General features: G+C 42.7%; 1 protein-coding gene across 3 annotated transcripts in view; it reads left to right on the forward strand.

Moving 5' to 3' along the window:
* Positions 1–18692, forward strand: part of Liprin-gamma (liprin protein kazrin) — a 468379-nt gene that overhangs the window by 270966 nt on the left and 178721 nt on the right. For all 3 annotated transcript variants that reach the window (XM_067146080.2, XM_068227243.1, XM_068227244.1), the window contains exon 3: positions 16053–16349. In XM_067146080.2, coding sequence (XP_067002181.2) covers positions 16053–16349 — 297 coding nt within the window. The remainder of the gene's footprint in view (positions 1–16052; positions 16350–18692) is intronic.

Raw genomic sequence — 18692 nt, forward strand, 5'->3', positions numbered from 1 at the left:
TAAGTACAGTTCAGAAAGTTGAGGCTGTCTCCGAGACACTACAGTACCCTCAGGCGTTTAAAGTGTTGCCTACCACTAGGGACAGGCTTTACTGATATTATTATTCACTTCGATCCTCAGCGCGAATTCCTAGTACATAAAATACTTTTCAACTTTCGTGGAGAGACATGTAGGCTGTTTAGTTTTTCTTTGACTGTATCACTAAGTGAGACGGACTGTACCGACAGAGTGAGAATTTATTCACGCAGTAGAGGCAGGCCATATGGGACACGGCCCAAATCTGTAATGTGCAATTAATCAATAGTCAATGCAAGCTTAATTGTAGTAATGAAACCAGCTGTGACCCGGACCGCAACATTCCGCAGCGCACTCGCTGTGGGAGTTGAGACCAAAGAATTATTTACGTCTCTGATTTATTTGGCCACAACAATAAATTATTTCTCGGAAGAAATTTCTTCCTAGTGGAAATTCGTCGATTTTTGTATTTTATAAATACTTAGTGTGGTTGTATGAATGCATCCTTAGTATCACGTGCGATCTGCCTTGATTTCACTTCTGCGGGATTTTGTCGATCTCATTGATGAATAATGATTCATCTTCAAATTTGTATTTACAAATAAGTGGAATGAAAGTAAGTTATCAGTAGTGATCACATCTTACGAAGGTTGGAGATATCATGGATATATTTTACTTCCCCACCCCCCCAACCATAGGATGTGCATGGCCTTACAGATCAGAAATGTAAAACGGGCACCAAAGTGTAGGACGCCTTTAAAAATGTGACCTTCAACACAACCTATCGTCTTATTACAAGAATAAAACTTTCAAGAAATTAAATTAAAACCTGGATCAGCATAACCCTCCTCAGTCAATAAATGACATTAGACAAATGTTGAAAATCACTCTCTCTTGAATATCTGGGTCTAAGAGAATGACTGTTTTTTCTCAATCTTGTATTTCTTTATTTATAATATTATGTTTATGGAACATGAGGTGAGTAATATAAACCAGCACGGTTTCATACCGCATCTTCAGTCTCCTTCCACCGCTTTCTTTCACACCCTATTGGGGTAGCGAGTGCGAACTGTGTCGCACATATGGACTTGACCTTGTCTTACAGCAAGTTGCCCTTTCTGACGTCAGCCCTGTGTGGAGGAATGTATTGGCTATTATATGTTACTGTGATGGTTGATAGTGTGATGTGTCCGATATGTATGAAGAGGAGTGTGTTGGAACAAGCTCAAATACCCAGACCACAAGTTAGAGGAATTAGTCAGACGCGATTAAATTCCCCGACCCGGTCGGGAAACGAACCCAGGACCCTCTGAACCGAAGGTCCCGATGCTGACCATTCGGCCAAGGTGCCGGACAGGGTCATACCTTCAGTATATCCCATTAATTCAGCAATGCTAAGAGAGGAATCGACAATTCTGCTTAGATTTCGTAGATTCAGAGAAAGTATAGGAATGTGCACGAAGGAAGAGTATAATCAAGTTTAGATTATTACAGGCAATCGAAGATATTTCTGTAGGTGATCAGAGTGCGGTATGTATTGAAGGTAGAATAAAGTCTTGTTTTAACGTTGTTACAGGGGTTGTGTAGGCCGTAATTTTTCACCCTTGTTGCTCATTTACCTGTGCCATTCACTTAAAGGTATAAAGTGACAGGGTTGGGGTATGTTGTGTGAAAATATAGTAAGCAATTTATTACTTGAGTGATTTGGTATTAATGGCGGACTGTGTAGAAAACTTGTACTCGAATATATAGGAACTTCAAAAAAATATGCTGGGAGTATGAAACAGACACAAAAAGGGCAGCGGTTAAATGACTAAAAAAAGGATACGATATTGGGGCCGGTAGACCATTTCAAGTTCGTAAGATGTTAATTAGGATAAATACAATGCTAATGCACGGATTCCCGATTGCGACCATCCGCTAATTTTTAAGAAAGGAATGCGTGTATGTTCCCCCACTTAATCCTCTTCCTCGGCGAAGCGTTGTTATTGCCTTATTTTAGGAACTAATAATGTTATTTGTTTTACATCCCACTAACTACGCTTTTACGGTATTCGGAGACGCCGAGGTGGCGGAATTTAGTCCCGCAAGAGTTCTTTTACGTGCCAGTAAATCTACCGACACGAGGCTGACGTATTTGAGTACCTTCAAATACCACCGGACTGAGCCAGGATCGAACCTGCCAAGTTGGGGTAAGAAGGCCAGCGCCTTAACCGTCTGAGCCACTCAGCCCGGCATTTTAGGAACTAGTAACTTCCTGATTATCACTCCAGTACTTGCAGGCATGTTTATTACGATATATCTGTAGTTGATGTAAATGTAATAATACAATATGAGCTGGAGTTGGGTTAGATGTCTCAGTTGTACAAATGAAGTGCCATCCTAACAATCCGGTTCCATGGCTAAATAGTTAGCGTGCTGGCCTTTGGTCACAGTTGTCCCAGGTTCGATTCCCGGCAGGGTCGGGAATTTTAACCATAATTCGTTAATTCCGCTGGCACGGGTGCTGGGTGTATGTGTCGTTTTCATCAACATGCCATCCTCATCACGACGTGCAGGTCGTCTAGGGTCGCCAATTCAAGAGACCTGCAACTGGCAAGGCAAACTTGTCCTCGGGCACGCCCGGCTCTAAAAGCCAAACGCCATTTCATTTCATACCATTCTAACGTTAACTAGGAATGAAAATTGCAATTGTAGATGCCAAAAAATAAAAATAATGAAAACATTCAAGCGTGCCGCTTAAACTCCCCTTAACCCTGATATCCTAGTAATTAGTAACATTTTCGTGACATGAAGTGATGATGAGTGAACATTGCACTTAGGGCAATCATCCCCTCTTAACACTAATCGGAGAAGAAAATGGAATAATAAAGGTATTAGCGAAAGAGAAGGTCCATGAAGGACGTGGGAATAAAAGACCTCTTAGTCCTCGCAAACCGAATACTGTCAGAGTTGGAAAAGGATAATTAGATAGAAGAGATGACAATGTGTAGCTTGGTTCAAGCAAAGGGAAGCAATGCCAGATTCAGCTAAGCCTCCCGTGGGGGTCACACTACTCTTCAAGTTGGACCCCTCGGAGATTCGTTGGATGAGTATTAGTTCTAGGTAGAAAATGAAAATATACAGCCCAGTTTCCAGTCATTTGACCGGGGAGGATAGGAATTGTACCGGCTACCGAAGCCTGTCACACTCCTCTGATGCAATGATTAATGACTTGACAGATGAAATGAAATGATATTGGAGTGTGTTGCTGTAAGTAAAGATGACAGGGAAACCGGAGTACCCGGAGAAAAACCTGTCCCGCCTCCGCTTTGTCCAGTGCAAATCTCACATGGAGTGACCGGGATTTGAACCACGGTATCCAGCGGTTAGAGGTCGGCGCGCTGCCGCCTGAACCACGGAGGTTCTTCTAGGTAGAACACGTATTTAATATTAAAGGTGCAATGAAATGGTCCCTATAACCCTAGTTCATGGTTGGTGGTGATTTTCGAGAAAGTGTTGTAAGTTCCATGGAAGGTATCCCATAGGAGCATTTCCCCCCCACATACAAATGATCGAATGGAATATGAAAGGAAGCGTGGTTTAATTTTTCACTCCGCGGTTAATGAGCCTAAAGTAAAGTTTTCCCATTGTCGCTGCGGCTGGGATGATATATTACCCCGAGCACTTGTTGATGGCTGTCCATGAGAGATTGATTACTCTGTACAGTCGCAGCGTAACTGGGGATCATCTAGACTAAGCATAATTAAATTACCTCGGACCGTACATCCAGACGCGGTCTATCAACTTGTGTCTGAGAAGGAGTACCGAAATTGTTTTAGACAAGATTGCTTTGTTTAATAATGTATGTATTAATGCATGTATGTATGTATGTACGTATGTATGTGAAGGGTAATGACCGCAGCCTTCTCAGCTGAATGCTCGGTTCACTACTCCACGTAGGATAGAACGCCGACCTTGCGGTTCAGAAGATAGTTCTCTGACTTCCATGGGGCACTCTAATGTGCTATAGTTATAGTCCAGCCGTTGGCTTTCCGACCCTGACGTTTCTTACACAGTATTGCCGATTTTGAACCGTGCGATATAAACAAACGCAAACTCCTAAAATATTTCACCCATACGTAGATCACTGTGTTAATGCGATGGAAATGCGTACGGAAATATGCGAAAGTTATCCCTAAAACGTTGAAAACAAAGAATAGTGTAATCATAATAATAAAACCATCCAATTAAAATTAACCGCACTCCAAGAACAGCGTAAATATAATACCGGTAACAAAACATTCCATCCAAAATTAAGCACACTCCAAAAACCGCGTAAATATAATAACAAAACATTCCAGTCAAAATTAAGCACGCCCAGAGAATAGAATAACCGTCTCAATAATAGTAGACTATAAATGTAATATAAAATAACAAAATTAAAACCCGAACTGTGTAAATAGTATCACCGTGGCAATTAAAACGTAGAATAGTGGTGCCGAAATAATAAAATATTGCAATAAAATAAAACAAACTTTGTACTCGCATTAACTAATCCAAATAGAATACGCCACACTCTCCGAAAATATCGGCGTCTTCGTCCTTGTCACCACTTTTGAAATGGGAAGAAGAGGTCTACCGTTATTACGCTCTTTCTCAAAATATTCACGTAGCCGGTTTATACACTGACTGACAGAGCAAATTCAACACCAAGAAGGAGTGGTCAGAACTTTATGCCAATTGCAGGGCAGACTGACGTCACTGAAGTATGCTCATGATGTGAAATGCGCCGCTGTGCTGCGCACGTAGCGAACGATAAATGGGACACGGCGTTGGCGAATGGCCCACTTCGTACCGTGATTTCTCAGCCGACAGTCATTGTAGAACGTGTTGTTGTGTGCCACAGGACACGTGTATAGCTAAGAATGCCAGGCCGCCGTCAACGGAGGCATTTCCAGCAGACAGACGACTTTACGAGGGGTATGCTGATCGGGCTGAGAAGGGCAGGTTGGTCGCTTCGTCAAATCGCAGCCGATACCCATAGGGATGTGTCCACGGTGCAGCGCCTGTGGCGAAGATGGTTGGCGCAGGGACATGTGGCACGTGCGAGGGGTCCAGGCGCAGCCCGAGTGACGTCAGCACGCGAGGATCGGCGCATCCGCCGCCAAGCGGTGGCAGCCCCGCACGCCACGTCAACCGCCGTTCTTCAGCATGTGCAAGACACCCTGGCTGTTCCAATATCGACCAGAACAATTTCCCGTCGATTGGTTGAAGGAGGCCTGCACTCCCGGCGTCCGCTCAGAAGAGTACCATTGACTCCACAGCATAGACTTGCACGCCTGGCATGGTGCCGGGCTAGAGCGACTTGGATGAGGGAATGGCGGAACGTCGTGTTCTCCGATGAGTCACGCTTCTGTTCTATCAGTGATAGTCACCGCAGACGAGTGTGGCGTCGGCGTGGAGAAAGGTCAAATCCGGCAGTAACTGTGGAGCGCCCTACCGCTAGACAACGCGGCATCATGGTTTGGGGCGCTATTGCGTATGATTCCACGTCACCTCTAGTGCGTATTCAAGGCACGTTAAATGCCCACCGCTACGTGCAGCATGTGCTGCGGCCGGTGGCACTCCCGTACCTTCAGGGGCTGCCCAATGCTCTGTTTCAGCAGGATAATGCCCGCCCACACACTGCTCGCATCTCCCAACAGGCTCTACGAGTTGTACAGATGCTTCCGTGGCCAGCGTACTTTCCGGATCTCTCACCAATCGAACACGTGTGGGATCTCATTGGACGCCGTTTGTAAACTCTGCCCCAGCCTCGTACGGACGACCAACTGTGGCAAATGGTTGACAGAGAATGGAGAACCATCCCTCAGGACACCATCTGCACTCTTTTTGACTCTGTACATCGACGTGTTTCTGCGTGCATCGCCGCTCGCGGTGGTCCTACATCCTACTGAGTCGATGCCGTGCGCATTGTGTAACCTGCATATCGGTTTGAAATAAACATCAATTATTCGTCCGTGCCGTCTCTGTTTTTTTCCCAACTTTCATCCCTTTCGAACCACTCCTTCTTGGTGTTGCATTTGCTCTGTCAGTCAGTGTAAATTCACGGCTTTGGCTCTTATAACAACTGACTTTCGTGTTCCCTTTTTATAAAACTGTACTGCCCGTGCCAAATATATCAGCTTTCGACCCATGTTAACGTTTACCAAATTCCTCTCACCCGCCATATGACAATCATTTGAAAAGAAGAGCATTTAGGTTCTATCAATTTCACAAACTACTGCACTTCTGAATTGTTCGAGAGGGGTTCACACCCAAGGACTATACACTCTATATGTATTAACGCAATCTTTCCCTAAGTTCATCGCCTTATACTACTTTCCCAGTGAGCATATAAATCGAAGTGTAAAGGACCGAATGAAGTCACGCTGGCCTGATGAGTCAATGTTGTTTATTACATCATTTCGTGCATGGTTATCATGGTCAACTCGATAGGTTGTGGTCGTGTATGTATTGATACAGCTTAAGCAACGTGCGGCTTTGGATCCATTACACGTGATCTCTACAGTATTAACATTTTACGTTGTGCCAACACAGATAAGACTTGCGTTGACGATGGGATAGTAGTGAGAAGGGAGTGACCTTAGTGGCCTTAATTAAGGTACAGCTCCAGCACTAAGGAAAACCAACTGAGCTAACGGGCTCCATTTTCAGGGCTCCCGACAGTGGGGTTCGAAACCGCTGACTCCCGAATACAAGCTGACAGAGCTGGTGTAGGGCATGATCACCTGGAACTTGAACCCTAGCACATGTCGAGGAACACATGGCTAGTTGTATACACCTCACCAGGGGCGTAACTGAGGCGGAGTTCTAGGGGGTCCACACGAGAGCGAGTTCGCATTGTTATTATTATTATTATTATTATTATTATTATTATTATTATTATTATTATTATTATTATCGAGCAAGTAGCTATGCATTCGGCTTCACTGCATTTGCAACGGCACTCTCACCGTTCAGCAGTGGACCCAGTGCAGCAGGCCCCGCAAATAGAATGTGTAAGAAGCCTTGGTGCACGCGTCTTGGTTATTCACAGGATCTACCACGTTTGCAATGCGTCTTTTTTTAGCATAATATATTCCATATTTTATAAAACGCCATCGAACGGCATCAATACAGAGCTAGGACACAGCATTCATTGAATGCAAAGTTTCGCATAAATTGCAGAGTCGTCTCCTGTTAAAGTCATACGCTCCTTCCTTTGTTAGTGGTATAGAATCACTCTCTTTTGTTTTCTCTTAGCTGATAGCGTTCTTCCAAAGCCGATCAGGCCGATCATACTGATCACGAGGGAGATATTCTATAAATAGAAGAGTAGCTTAACGTCTAAGCCTTCGCTTATCAGAACGACAGTTGCTCACGAGTTGCACAGACAACCCTCACCACTAAGTTCTTTCACGTGGATTCGACGATTTCTGACAAGCCTTCCTGTTGAAAAATGATTCCCTATATCGGGAGTAATGATGGAGTCAAGTACATACAGTCTTGGAGACCTATTCCAAAATGGCTTTTGCGGTACCGGTACGTAATAAATCAGCCGCTCTGATGACAGCGTCTTTCACACGCATCATTAAGAGATAAAAACGTCAATCTAAGCGTCTACAAACAGAGCAAGTCAAGGTTTTTTAAATAAGGATGTTTCCACTTACCTACAATCCCTAGGTGATCGTCATTGTTCTACCTATAGCAAACTAAGAGCTACCTTTGTGGAAAGTTTCAGTCGGACTTCAAAAACGAGTATGTAGCAGAAATTTACCGCCAGGAGATCCTGTCGTTGGTTCGATTTACTGCAAAGCCTAGTAGCGCGTTTCAACGATACTAAACATAGAACCATCGGAACTAAACCATAACTCTTGACGAAAAATATTCCATTGTTGAATCGTATGTTTAATCCCATGAAAACCGTTCATCCGTGACGTCATTGACTTCTTACAGGTGATAATGTTCGCATCAGTAAACATACGTCTATCTTCGCCAAGGGATATCAAACTGGAGCACGAAGATTTTTCGCATTAGAAAAATTAACTCACCAACCCAGTCACCTATTTACTTCATGACCTCAGTGGTCAGCCCATCGAGGGAGGATTCTGCATGGAAGAACTTCGAGAAAAAGTAATATCCCAAACACTACCTCGTAGAAAACGCTCAACAAAAATGTGTCAGGAAACTTAACGTCAAATGGTTAGGCTTCAATTCTACTTTTATTTCTTGCATTAAATCAATCTGATCTGGTTTAGCGATCACTGCAAATCTTGATTTAGTCTCTTTGTGTTAAATCACTCCAGCCGGGCCGATCGCGTTCGCTGTGCAAGTTTGCAAATGGAATTTCGTGAACCTGCTGGTTGGTTGGATCCTCAGATAACGAGAAGTCTGATCTCCGTGCGTAGGTTTGTAAATTGAATTTCGTGAACTTGCAGGTTAGTTGGATTCTCAGATCTCGAGCCGTTAGATGATGCGCTCGAGAGGGCCACATCCATAGCGATAAAAGAGAAATCCCTAACTTTCAGCAATAGATGTGGAGGAGAAGCCACCTTTTTAATTTTTTAATATTGAAAAATTAGAAATTGAAAAAATAGGTTAGGTTGCGTGTGGCCGCTATCTTATACGTTAACCCCTGGTTCCGCTCCGACCCGTATCTGAGTTAGGTTTGGCTAGGTTAAGTTAAAACAATTCGTGAAAACGAAACAAATTTTTAAAATGATGTTGGTTTCCCTGTGAGGAGGTGCCACAACAGTCACAACATTATAATAAAGTGTAAATGGGATTCGATGGAAAGGCAGTGCGACTCCATGTCTAAATGGTTAAGCGCTCTTGACTTTGATCATAAGGGTCTTGGGTTCGATTTCCGGCCGGATCGGAGATTTTAACTTTCATTGGTTAATTTCTCTGACTCGGGGGTTGGATTTTTCTGCCGTCTTAATTATCAGAATTCATCTTAGTAAAGGTCTCATCTTCGCAGACGCGCAGGCTACTCCGGAGGCCACATGTCCGGATACACCTAACCTTCCAGTACCAACACGGAGACCTCAATACACACTGCTGGTTGTTGCACGCTCTACAGTATATGACTACTGCCAACATCTTATTTAATCAGCCTGCGGAGCAAAGTTGGTTAGGACATCAGGCAAATGGCGGGGCTGTGTCAAAGAAAAAAAGGTTGCTTAGGAACTTGCATCCATATTCAAGGTTGCAAAATCGAATCGCAGTACAGTTTGATATTCGATCCATGGGCAGGCTAAGAAAATTGCTCTCTCCTTTATCTTTCAGACAAACATTACACTGGCAATAAATTCTTATTTATTGTGGTATATAATTTTATTTTTGGGCTGAGGGCTGGAACAGCGTTTTATAAGACTTCAGAAATCAACTGTGGAAATATACACTATGAAATAGCTGCAGTTGCTTAAGTGCGGCTAGTATTCATTATTTGGAAGTTAGTGGGTTCGAACCCCACTGTCGGCAGCCCTGAAGATGGTTTTCAGTGGTTTCCCATTTTCACACCAGGCAAATGCTGGGGCTTTACCTTAACTAAGGCCACGACCGCTTCCTTCCCACTCCTAGCCCTTCATGTCTCTCCGTCGCCATAAGACCTATCTGTGTCGGTGTGACGTAAAGCAACTTGTAAAAAAAAAAAGAAAATATCTACTACGAGGGGCAGCGTATCCGGGCACGAAAGGCAGTTAATAAGGTGAGAATGAAGTCGTGCTGAGCACGTGGTAATCGAAGATAATAGATGTTCAATATTTATTTTATTTTTAATTTTAGAAAAATCTGTGCAGGTTTTTTTTTTTTTTTTTTTTTTTTAACTCGTCGCAAGTATGAACAGAGTTTCTGCCTGGCTAAAGATCGTGAATTAAAAGATTACCGGATTCCTACATTCTTAACCCTTACATTGGTACAAGTCCATCTTTATGATCACCAGCAGGTGCATCAGTGTTGACCAATCCGACATAATCGTCCCTCACAGATCAAGAGGAGGATCACATAGTTGTACTTCCTCTTAAAACAAAATCGCTAATACCATCACCACCACCTCACAGATCATACAGGCCTACGTAGAATGGTATATTTCTCCTTTCACCAGACAGACAGACAGACAGACAGACAGACAGACAGACAGACAGAGAGAGAGAGAGAGAGAGAGAGAGAGAGAGAGAGAGAGTGTGTGTGTGTGTGAACAGAATTATGTCAAAAACGTTAAGAAATACAGCGCTGAGGAACAAATTTATTTAATTTACTTTACGGTACTATACAGACATAAAGCACTTAATTACTGACGCTGGATTAGAAAGAATTGTTTTACGAATATTACAGCTTTTGGAAAATGAAGTCTCTTTTATCTTTCAAACAAAAATAACGCCGACTGTAGATGCTTATTTACTGTGGTAGAGTAATTATCACGTAACCAGTAAGAATTCATATTTAAAGTTAATAAATCTCTATTTTTTTTGGTCATTATTTCAAACAGAGGTAATGAATCTCCGAAATATTTCAGTTTGTTTCTAACAGAACGGCGAAAGAGTAACTTAAACTTTTTTCGGTTATCTATATATTTATTTATAGAAAGAATAACTAACAGATAGCCGTCCCTATTAGGGAATCCAACAGATCGGCCTCCTGATCAGTTCACACAAATCAATAATTATGACAATGAAGTTTACTCTTTTTCTATGTTTTATTGCCATTTTATAGCAAGCAGGTTATGTCTGGTACGGTTATCTATTGGATTTCCTGCCCTCTATTTTAATGGCATTTTAAGCATTTTCACAGTAATGTGGAATACAGATTATGTCTGATAATTGACGAGTGTTTTGGCACTATGTCTGCTATAGCTTGGATAGTGGATTCAGATTTACTTATTTGTACTTTTCTTCTTTTTTACGGAACAGATAAAAGCTGGACAGTTCATTATTAGATACTTGATAGATAGTGACTCTGAAGTTTAATGTCATACAACAAACAGAGTAGAAATATTACTATCCTTAATCTGTTCAGGAAACATTCTCTTACCTCCTCACTATGACTGATTTGGTTACTAACTTTTAGTTCCATTTTTTGTTTGTCAGTTGCTTTGCATTCTTTATCGATGATACGGGAATATGATTCCACGTTTTGCTGGGTGCCGCTTCAGTCATTCGCGTTGTATGGCAACGGCTCGGCAAGCACGTGACCATGGGATATCAGACCAATAACGACTCAGCCAACTGCCTGATACTTCACAATCTCTTGTAGAGATACACTGTACCACGAAGATGACTCGTATTTTAAGATCAAAATATCATACAACGAAATCTTCCTAAGAATCATCTCTGTCGGCTTAAAAATCTTGAATGTTTTATATACAGAATAATAGCTTCTTAATCATTAAGTCAGTGTTTTAGTAGAAAGAAAATCTTTAAGTATGTAGCTGTAATAAAAGAAGAAAAAGCTTACTGATATTCTTGTACTTTGTCCCGTTTCCCTACGGGCTCGGGTATGAGGTGAGGTGAATCTGTCGTGGCGGGTTTTTATGACTGGATGCCCTTACTGACGTCAACCTCATCAGAGGAGTTAATAAGATGAAATGAATAACGTGATATGTGATAGTAGGGAGAGGGTGAAACGCGGTGTCGGCACATAGCCTACTCCTGTTGAATAGCACCAAGGGGTCTGCTCAAGGCTTAACGTCCCCATCCGACGGACGAATCACCATCAACAGCGTCATATGCCCTCACTCCATATGAGCACTGCGGAAAGGTTTGGAATTTAATCCAGGCTTTTGGCACGCAATCTAGTGTTTAGAAATTGTATACAACCACCTCCCCTACCCTGTCGGCCAACATTCTGATGGTGATTCTTTTTCCACCAACGGGACTCGAACCGGCTAATCTCGGTGTCAGACCTTTTAGACTTCAGCGCCTTAACGATCATGGCCACCAGGCGGGCTACTGATAGTCTTCTACTTATAAGCTGTAAATTCGGACTATTGTGAAAAGAAAACGTAACCAAACAGGGTTTAGAATTTAATCTTTAAAGCCTTAGGAGAAAATTATTGACGTGCATTCGATTCTTAATAGGCACTGTAGTCGAGCTCAAGAACAACGCATTCGGATTCACTTGCCAGTAAATGTCTGTACCTGTGTTAATGTTGTCTTGTTTCTGTGACAGAGTTCGGAAAATGTTTGTCGAGAGAGAAGTGTGGATTTGTATTAAGGAACAGTGTAAAAATGGGGAAAGACTTGGCACCCTGCTTGAAAGAAGCAGACAAGGCACATTAACGTAAAAGTGACGATTACACAAAAATATCCTGGACTCGCAACATTACCTAATAGTACCAAATCATTAATATTAAGAGTTAGCAGAAATGTCATAGGCTTTTAAAAAACGTATATATGTTAGTTCAGGTGCGGGGAAACCTTTTTGGAGTATAATAATATAATTTAAATGGAAAGAAAGGTGAAATTAGTAACTTTTGGTCATCTCATTGTAGATTCCAGGTGTGTTCTGGACAGATAGGAGGAATATTTTGAGAACCTACTCAATGAACTGGAAAACGTAATAACATACACGTCCGCAGAATTCAGGGTAATGAGAATGAGGATGGAAATAAAATTACTTCGTGTCGTTAATACCATACCATACAATACAATACAATACAATGGATTTATTTTGTCTGGCAAGATTAAGGTTATTAGGCCCTCTCTTCCATCTAACCAGAAAATACAGTATTTACATGTGCAAAATTGAAATAAATACAAACATCTTGCAACTACTAAACAATACAATATTACGATAAAAATAAAAAATAAAAATAGGAAAAAATAGAAGAATGATGATGATGATGATTTACACAATTATGACATGATAAGCTAATTTCTATTAACCCTGGTAATAACAGTGGGATTATATAAAGTCTATAGTTTGAGGAAGGCTAAATCTACAATATTTCCATAGCATTACTTAGTAGGTAGCGGTGACAAAGTTGCCTAAAACTAGCAGGTGAGGCTCCTCTGACGGAGACGGGTAGTAGTGTATTCTATTGTCGTGCCGAAGAAATTACAAATGAGTTTGTGTATCGTGTGGTTGGAATAGATAAGAGTGTATCAGATTTTGACCGTGTTCCGAAACTGTGATTGGATGACAGGTGGTGAAATTGACTGTACAAGTAGGGAGGTGAGCATGAGGAGAGTATTCGACGAAGAAGGCATAAAGCATATCCAGTATACGTTAAAGAAATCCAGCAGAACAAAATTCTGTCACCCCGGCGTCTGATAAGCAGTTAGAAGGACGTCATATTATCCCCCGAGCGAGTTAGCAGTGCGGTTAGGGTCGCGTAGCTGTGAGCTTGCATTCGGGAGGTGATGGGTTCGAATCCCATCGTCGACAGCCCTGAAGGCGGTTTTCCGTGGTTTTCATTTTACACCAGGCAAATGTAGGTACCTTAATTCGGGCCTCGGCCGCTACCTTTCCAATCCTAATCCCTTCCTATCCTTACGTCACCGAAAACCTTCGACGTGTTAGTGCGACGTTTAAACTACTAGCAAAATAAATAAATAAATAAATAAATAAATAAATAAATAAATAAATAAATAAATAAATAAATAAATAAATAAATAAATAAATAATATGACCAATCAAAATGTTGCAACAGAGGTTGCGCAGTGAATTGGCAGTGGCAATCCATGGTATTTTCTAACGAACGTGAGAGTTGATAGACCAAACTTCGCCTCGCAACTCTTTGGTTTCACCGAACGCATTGGCTGCGTGGTGTGAACTGAGTAGCTGAGAGGTTGAATTCGAGGGATAGTAGGTTCGAACCTCACTGTCGGCAGCCCTGAAGATTATTTTCTGTGGTTTCCCCATTTTCATAACAAGCAAATGCTGGGCCTGTGCCTTAATTAAGCGTTTCAGTTACTGAGACGTTAAACCGCTTGGGAGGGGGGGAAAACGCTTTAGTTTCACGCTCGTCCCACTCATAGACGTCACGTTAGCAGTGAACTTTTCTGATGGGAATATGTGTTTGTAGCGGCTTCGTAGATCAGGTCATGAGATAAATGGATGGTGGATTTTTTTTTCAAAGAGTCAACTGGACTTAGTCGTGAAGGATAAGCAGTGCAAGGCAGGCCTGAAAACGATGTTAGACTCTTTAGTGAACGATGTTGAGGCAAGAGAGACGGAAGAAACCACTCTTCTTCTTGCAAGTAGACCTATGATGTCACCAAGTTTTGTGAGCCATTCTACGAGGAATCCCTCAAAGTCCCCTTATAAAAATAATAATCTGAATAAGGACCTTTATTTACAGTCTCTTATCACCATTAGGTGTTTGATTGTTTTGATTTAGGGCTCCTTAGAAGGCCTTGCAACATATCCTTCCTCCCAGTACCACGGGTTCTGCGTCTTAGCAGTCACGCCACTGATTTAGACGCCTCGCTTATCCACGAAGGTGCCATTTTAACCACATACCAGCCCTCCTACCAATCTCAAATTTCTGGCAACACTAACCGTTATGCTACGGAAGGGGACATAATAATAATAATAATAATAATAATAATAATAATAATAATAATAATAATAATAATAATAATAAAAGGCCTGGCTGAGTGGCTCTGACGGTTGAAGCGCTGGCCTTCTGACCCCAACTTGGCAGTTTCGATCTTGGCTCAGTCCGGTGGTATTTATACATCTGCCTCGGGTCGGCACGTAAAATAACTCCTGTGGGACTTAATTCCGGCATCTCGGCGTCCCCGAAAACCATCAGAAGTAGTTAATGGGACGTAAAGCCAATAACATTATTATTATTATTATTATTATTATTATTATTATTATTATTATTATTATTATTATTATTATTATTATTATTATTATTATTATTATTGCTTTCCGGCCTTCTAAGGACCACGTTACAATTTCAATTCTTCCTCCTTGGTTGTTCTTTCCTTTTCTTCCAGTATTCTTTCATTGTTTCACTGTGCTTCTTTTTCCTGTCTTCAGTCCACTTTGTGCCTGTTTCTTTTCCATCCTCCCTTGGAATCCTTCCATTTGTAAGACTTTTCTCCTAAAAATCTTTCTTTCCAATAATTCTTCTTCTCGGACGTTGTTCCTTTCCAGGTCTTTCTTGACTTCTTGAATCCAGGTGGTGGTTGATTTCTTTTCCCAAAGGTACTAGAAGATTCGTTTAGTTAGTATATTGACATCCATTCTGTAAATGTGTCCAAGAAATAGCAATCTATTTTTTTCTCATTGTTTCTGATTTTTTTTCTATGTTCTGGTAAATTTCATTGTTACTTAATTTCCAAAACTCTGCACTTCTTAGAGGACCTAATATTTTCCTTATAATTCTAATATTTCTAATTTATCAAGCTTATTATTATTATTATTATTATTATTATTATTATTATTATTATTATTATTATTATTATTATTATTAGAGTCCGGATTATTAGGTTCTGATAGGTTAGAATGCAAACATACTTTCGCCAGTAACAAGTATACCCTACACTGTACAACGGTTATGCTATGAGATTTAATAAATATTTAATTGCGCACAATGTGCATGAATACAAGTATTACACTGATGCTATGAGATTTGCATAGATATTAGGAGTACAGCCTATAGAACTCCTTGAATTGATGCTACTCTTCTTACATTATGGTACAACGGGTTGCATGACACTACCTACAAACCAAATTACTTTGCATTCTAACCTATTATCACCTAAAAATCCGAGGTCTAATTATTATCATACGCTATATCTCACTAACTATCGTTGTTGTTTAAGAGACATCAAAGTATCAGAATTTGTCGTGAATAAATGTTCTTTAACGTCCTAGGAAGTCTACCTATACAGCTCTTTCGTATTTAATGTTATTCGACTGCATCAGTATTGAGCGCACGGTTGAGCAACTAAACCACTACGCTATGCAGCCTGTCTGTGTACGAATGTTTATATGATAGTTAAGTTACAAAACTCCTTGTGAAGGCAAAAATGTGCATGGCATATATTGTTTTTCAGATTCTGGACTGATCGAACCGCTGTCCCTGTCGTCTTCATCGTCTGCACGTAGTAGAGGCAAATCTTCGGGTCTAAACTGCGACAATAACCCCGCCGTCACCATGCGGTTACGACTGGAGAACGAGCGGCTGCAGTGCGAGGTAGCGGAGCTGCGCAAGTTGGTGGCATCGGGCAGTCTGGCAGGAGCGGCGGGGTCTTCTGGCGCTGGAGCAGGCGCCGCCGTCGTGGACTTCGACGATCCTCTTCGCATTCAAGCACTCGAAATAGAGCTCCAACATGCCAGAGAGGCGCTTGCAGGTTTGTCCCTACCGCTTACATTTTGTGTTCAACTATCTTTACATTAAACAGGGAACAGGTAGACTTTCTCTACACGCAATATTGAATTTGAAAATGTGAGAAATTGCGTTTTATACTGCAAACGACTTCTATTTATATGTAGGTACTTTAGTCATATATATAACGCATTTATTAACATAAACAAGTGATTGTATTTACAGTGTGCAGCAGTTAGTTCATGAAAAGTTAAGTACTATAGCATAGCCAACGTAAGAACAGACGATTGAATATTAAAGAGCAAGATAAATATATTGACCATGGTTCTGGACGTGGTACACAAAATTTGACAGTGATTCATCCGAATGAAGATCTGCTGATTTTTTGTGTCGGGAAATGTGCAGATAACTAACGGGATTGCAAATAAATGGTACAGATCTATGCACATGGTTATGAGGGTATGTAGGGGTTATAGTAAGGATGTAAAGGAGAGGGCATATAAGTCTCCGTACTATCTCCGCGTACTTTTCCTGAAATTAGCTGATTACAGTGTAGTCATAAATCCATCCAAGTGCGTATTAGGTACAAGTGAGGTAACCTTCTTGGGCTATCGGCTCTCAAAGGACGGTACAAAACTTCCACCAGAGAGAAGCCAATCTCTCCTGGAATATCCTCTACCGAAGACTGTCCAGAGCCTCCGCCAGTTCTTGGGCATGGTCAACTTCTATAGACGTTTCCTACCACATGCGGCTGAATTGCAGGCGCCGTTGGTGAACGTCCTAGCCAATTCTAAACTTAAGGGTTCTAAACCTGTCCCCTGGACTCCAGAATTGCAACGTGCTTTCCACGAATCCAAAGAAAGCCTAGCGCAAACCACTGACCTTGCTCATCCATTGCCAGATGCGCCTCTAGGTCTCTTTACCGATGCATCAAATACTCAAGTTGGAGCAGGAAGTTGGACAACATTGGAAGCCCCTAGCATTTTTCAGCAAGAAGCTTTCAGCGCATCAGGTAACATGGCCGGCCTATTACAAGGAATTGTTAGCTGTGTACGAGGCTGTCCAGCATTTCCGCTATATACTGGAAGCACAACACTGCACCATATATACGGACCACAAGCCTCTGCTTTATGCATTTTCTCAATGCATAGAAAGCTATCCCCAGCCCAACTTATCAACTGTCCTTCATATCCCAGTTCACAACTGATATTCAGCATATAAAGGGAGCAGATAACATTGTCGTTGATACAATGTCTCGTGTTGAAGCCATCTCACTAGAAGATGACTACGCTGCGCTGGTCCCGGAAGGCCACTCCCCCGCGTGGCAGTCGGTTCAATCTACATTGCCTCCGACATGCTATTAGAAGAAAAGAGATGGCAGGGAAGAGCTGGAATGGTACTACAGGAGTACCTGCCTGTTTGCACGTCAGACGAGCTACCAGGCAAGGTTTGTGTTGGTAAGGTGGTGTTAAGGCGTGGTATTAAGGGTAAGGGATAAACCATATAGGGGGAAAAAGAAAGAGCCTACATGTAAGACCTGACAAATTTTGATAGCACATGCAAGGATGTGGTTTCTGGATAGGTCCAGGTGTTTGTGTTAGTAGAGAAAAGGTATTATGCACTAGCCATGATCCATATTCTCGCCATTCCAGTTGTCAAGGGATCAGTCCGTCTGGGCACTGCCGTGACTAGCGCGGGCCTTGCCGGATGCGGAGCCATGCGTCGATAGCCACTAGGGCCCGCCGCACAGCGCCGCCGCTGGGGGTCCTTGTACCCAGTCTCCGATCCCGGATAATGAGGCCAAGCCCGCCTGGGCGGGGGGCCTCCTGGATGGGAGTGGAACATGACGCTGGGCCTCCTTCCTCTCTGCCCGCGCCATTGCCCGGTACACAGGTCAACTGCGTTGAGAGGCCGGGTGGCCACTCGCGCAGCTGGTGCACACCGGCGCCTCTTTTAAGTGCTGCGCAGGCCGTCTAGTGGTGATCACCCCCACAACGCTTGCACCTCACTAAGAGTCCACAACTCTCCTACCGGTGGCCCCACCTCAGGCAGCGGAAACACTGCAAGAGCAGCTGCGGGGGACGTTTCGATCTCACCTGATTGCCGCTACCCGCTGAGGTCCTCCCCTGATTGGCCCCTCGGTCGACTGCTATCCTGGGAGCAGTCCTGGGTTGCGGCTGGGTGGCCCTTTCCTGGTGGGCCGGCGGCGTCGTCTTCTTTCTTGTCCGGGGGGCGGCGTCTGCTTTCTGGTGGCGGTCTCTGCTTGGCGGGGGAGGAGGCCTCATCCTGGTGACCTTCCTCCCGACCTGGTGACCCTTGGGTAGCGGGTGGTCCCGCTGCAGCGCCGGTTTCTCCCTCCTCCAGGTTG

This window comes from Anabrus simplex, chromosome 4 (genome assembly GCF_040414725.1).
Source record: "Anabrus simplex isolate iqAnaSimp1 chromosome 4, ASM4041472v1, whole genome shotgun sequence".
Lineage (NCBI taxonomy): Eukaryota > Metazoa > Arthropoda > Insecta > Orthoptera > Tettigoniidae > Anabrus > Anabrus simplex.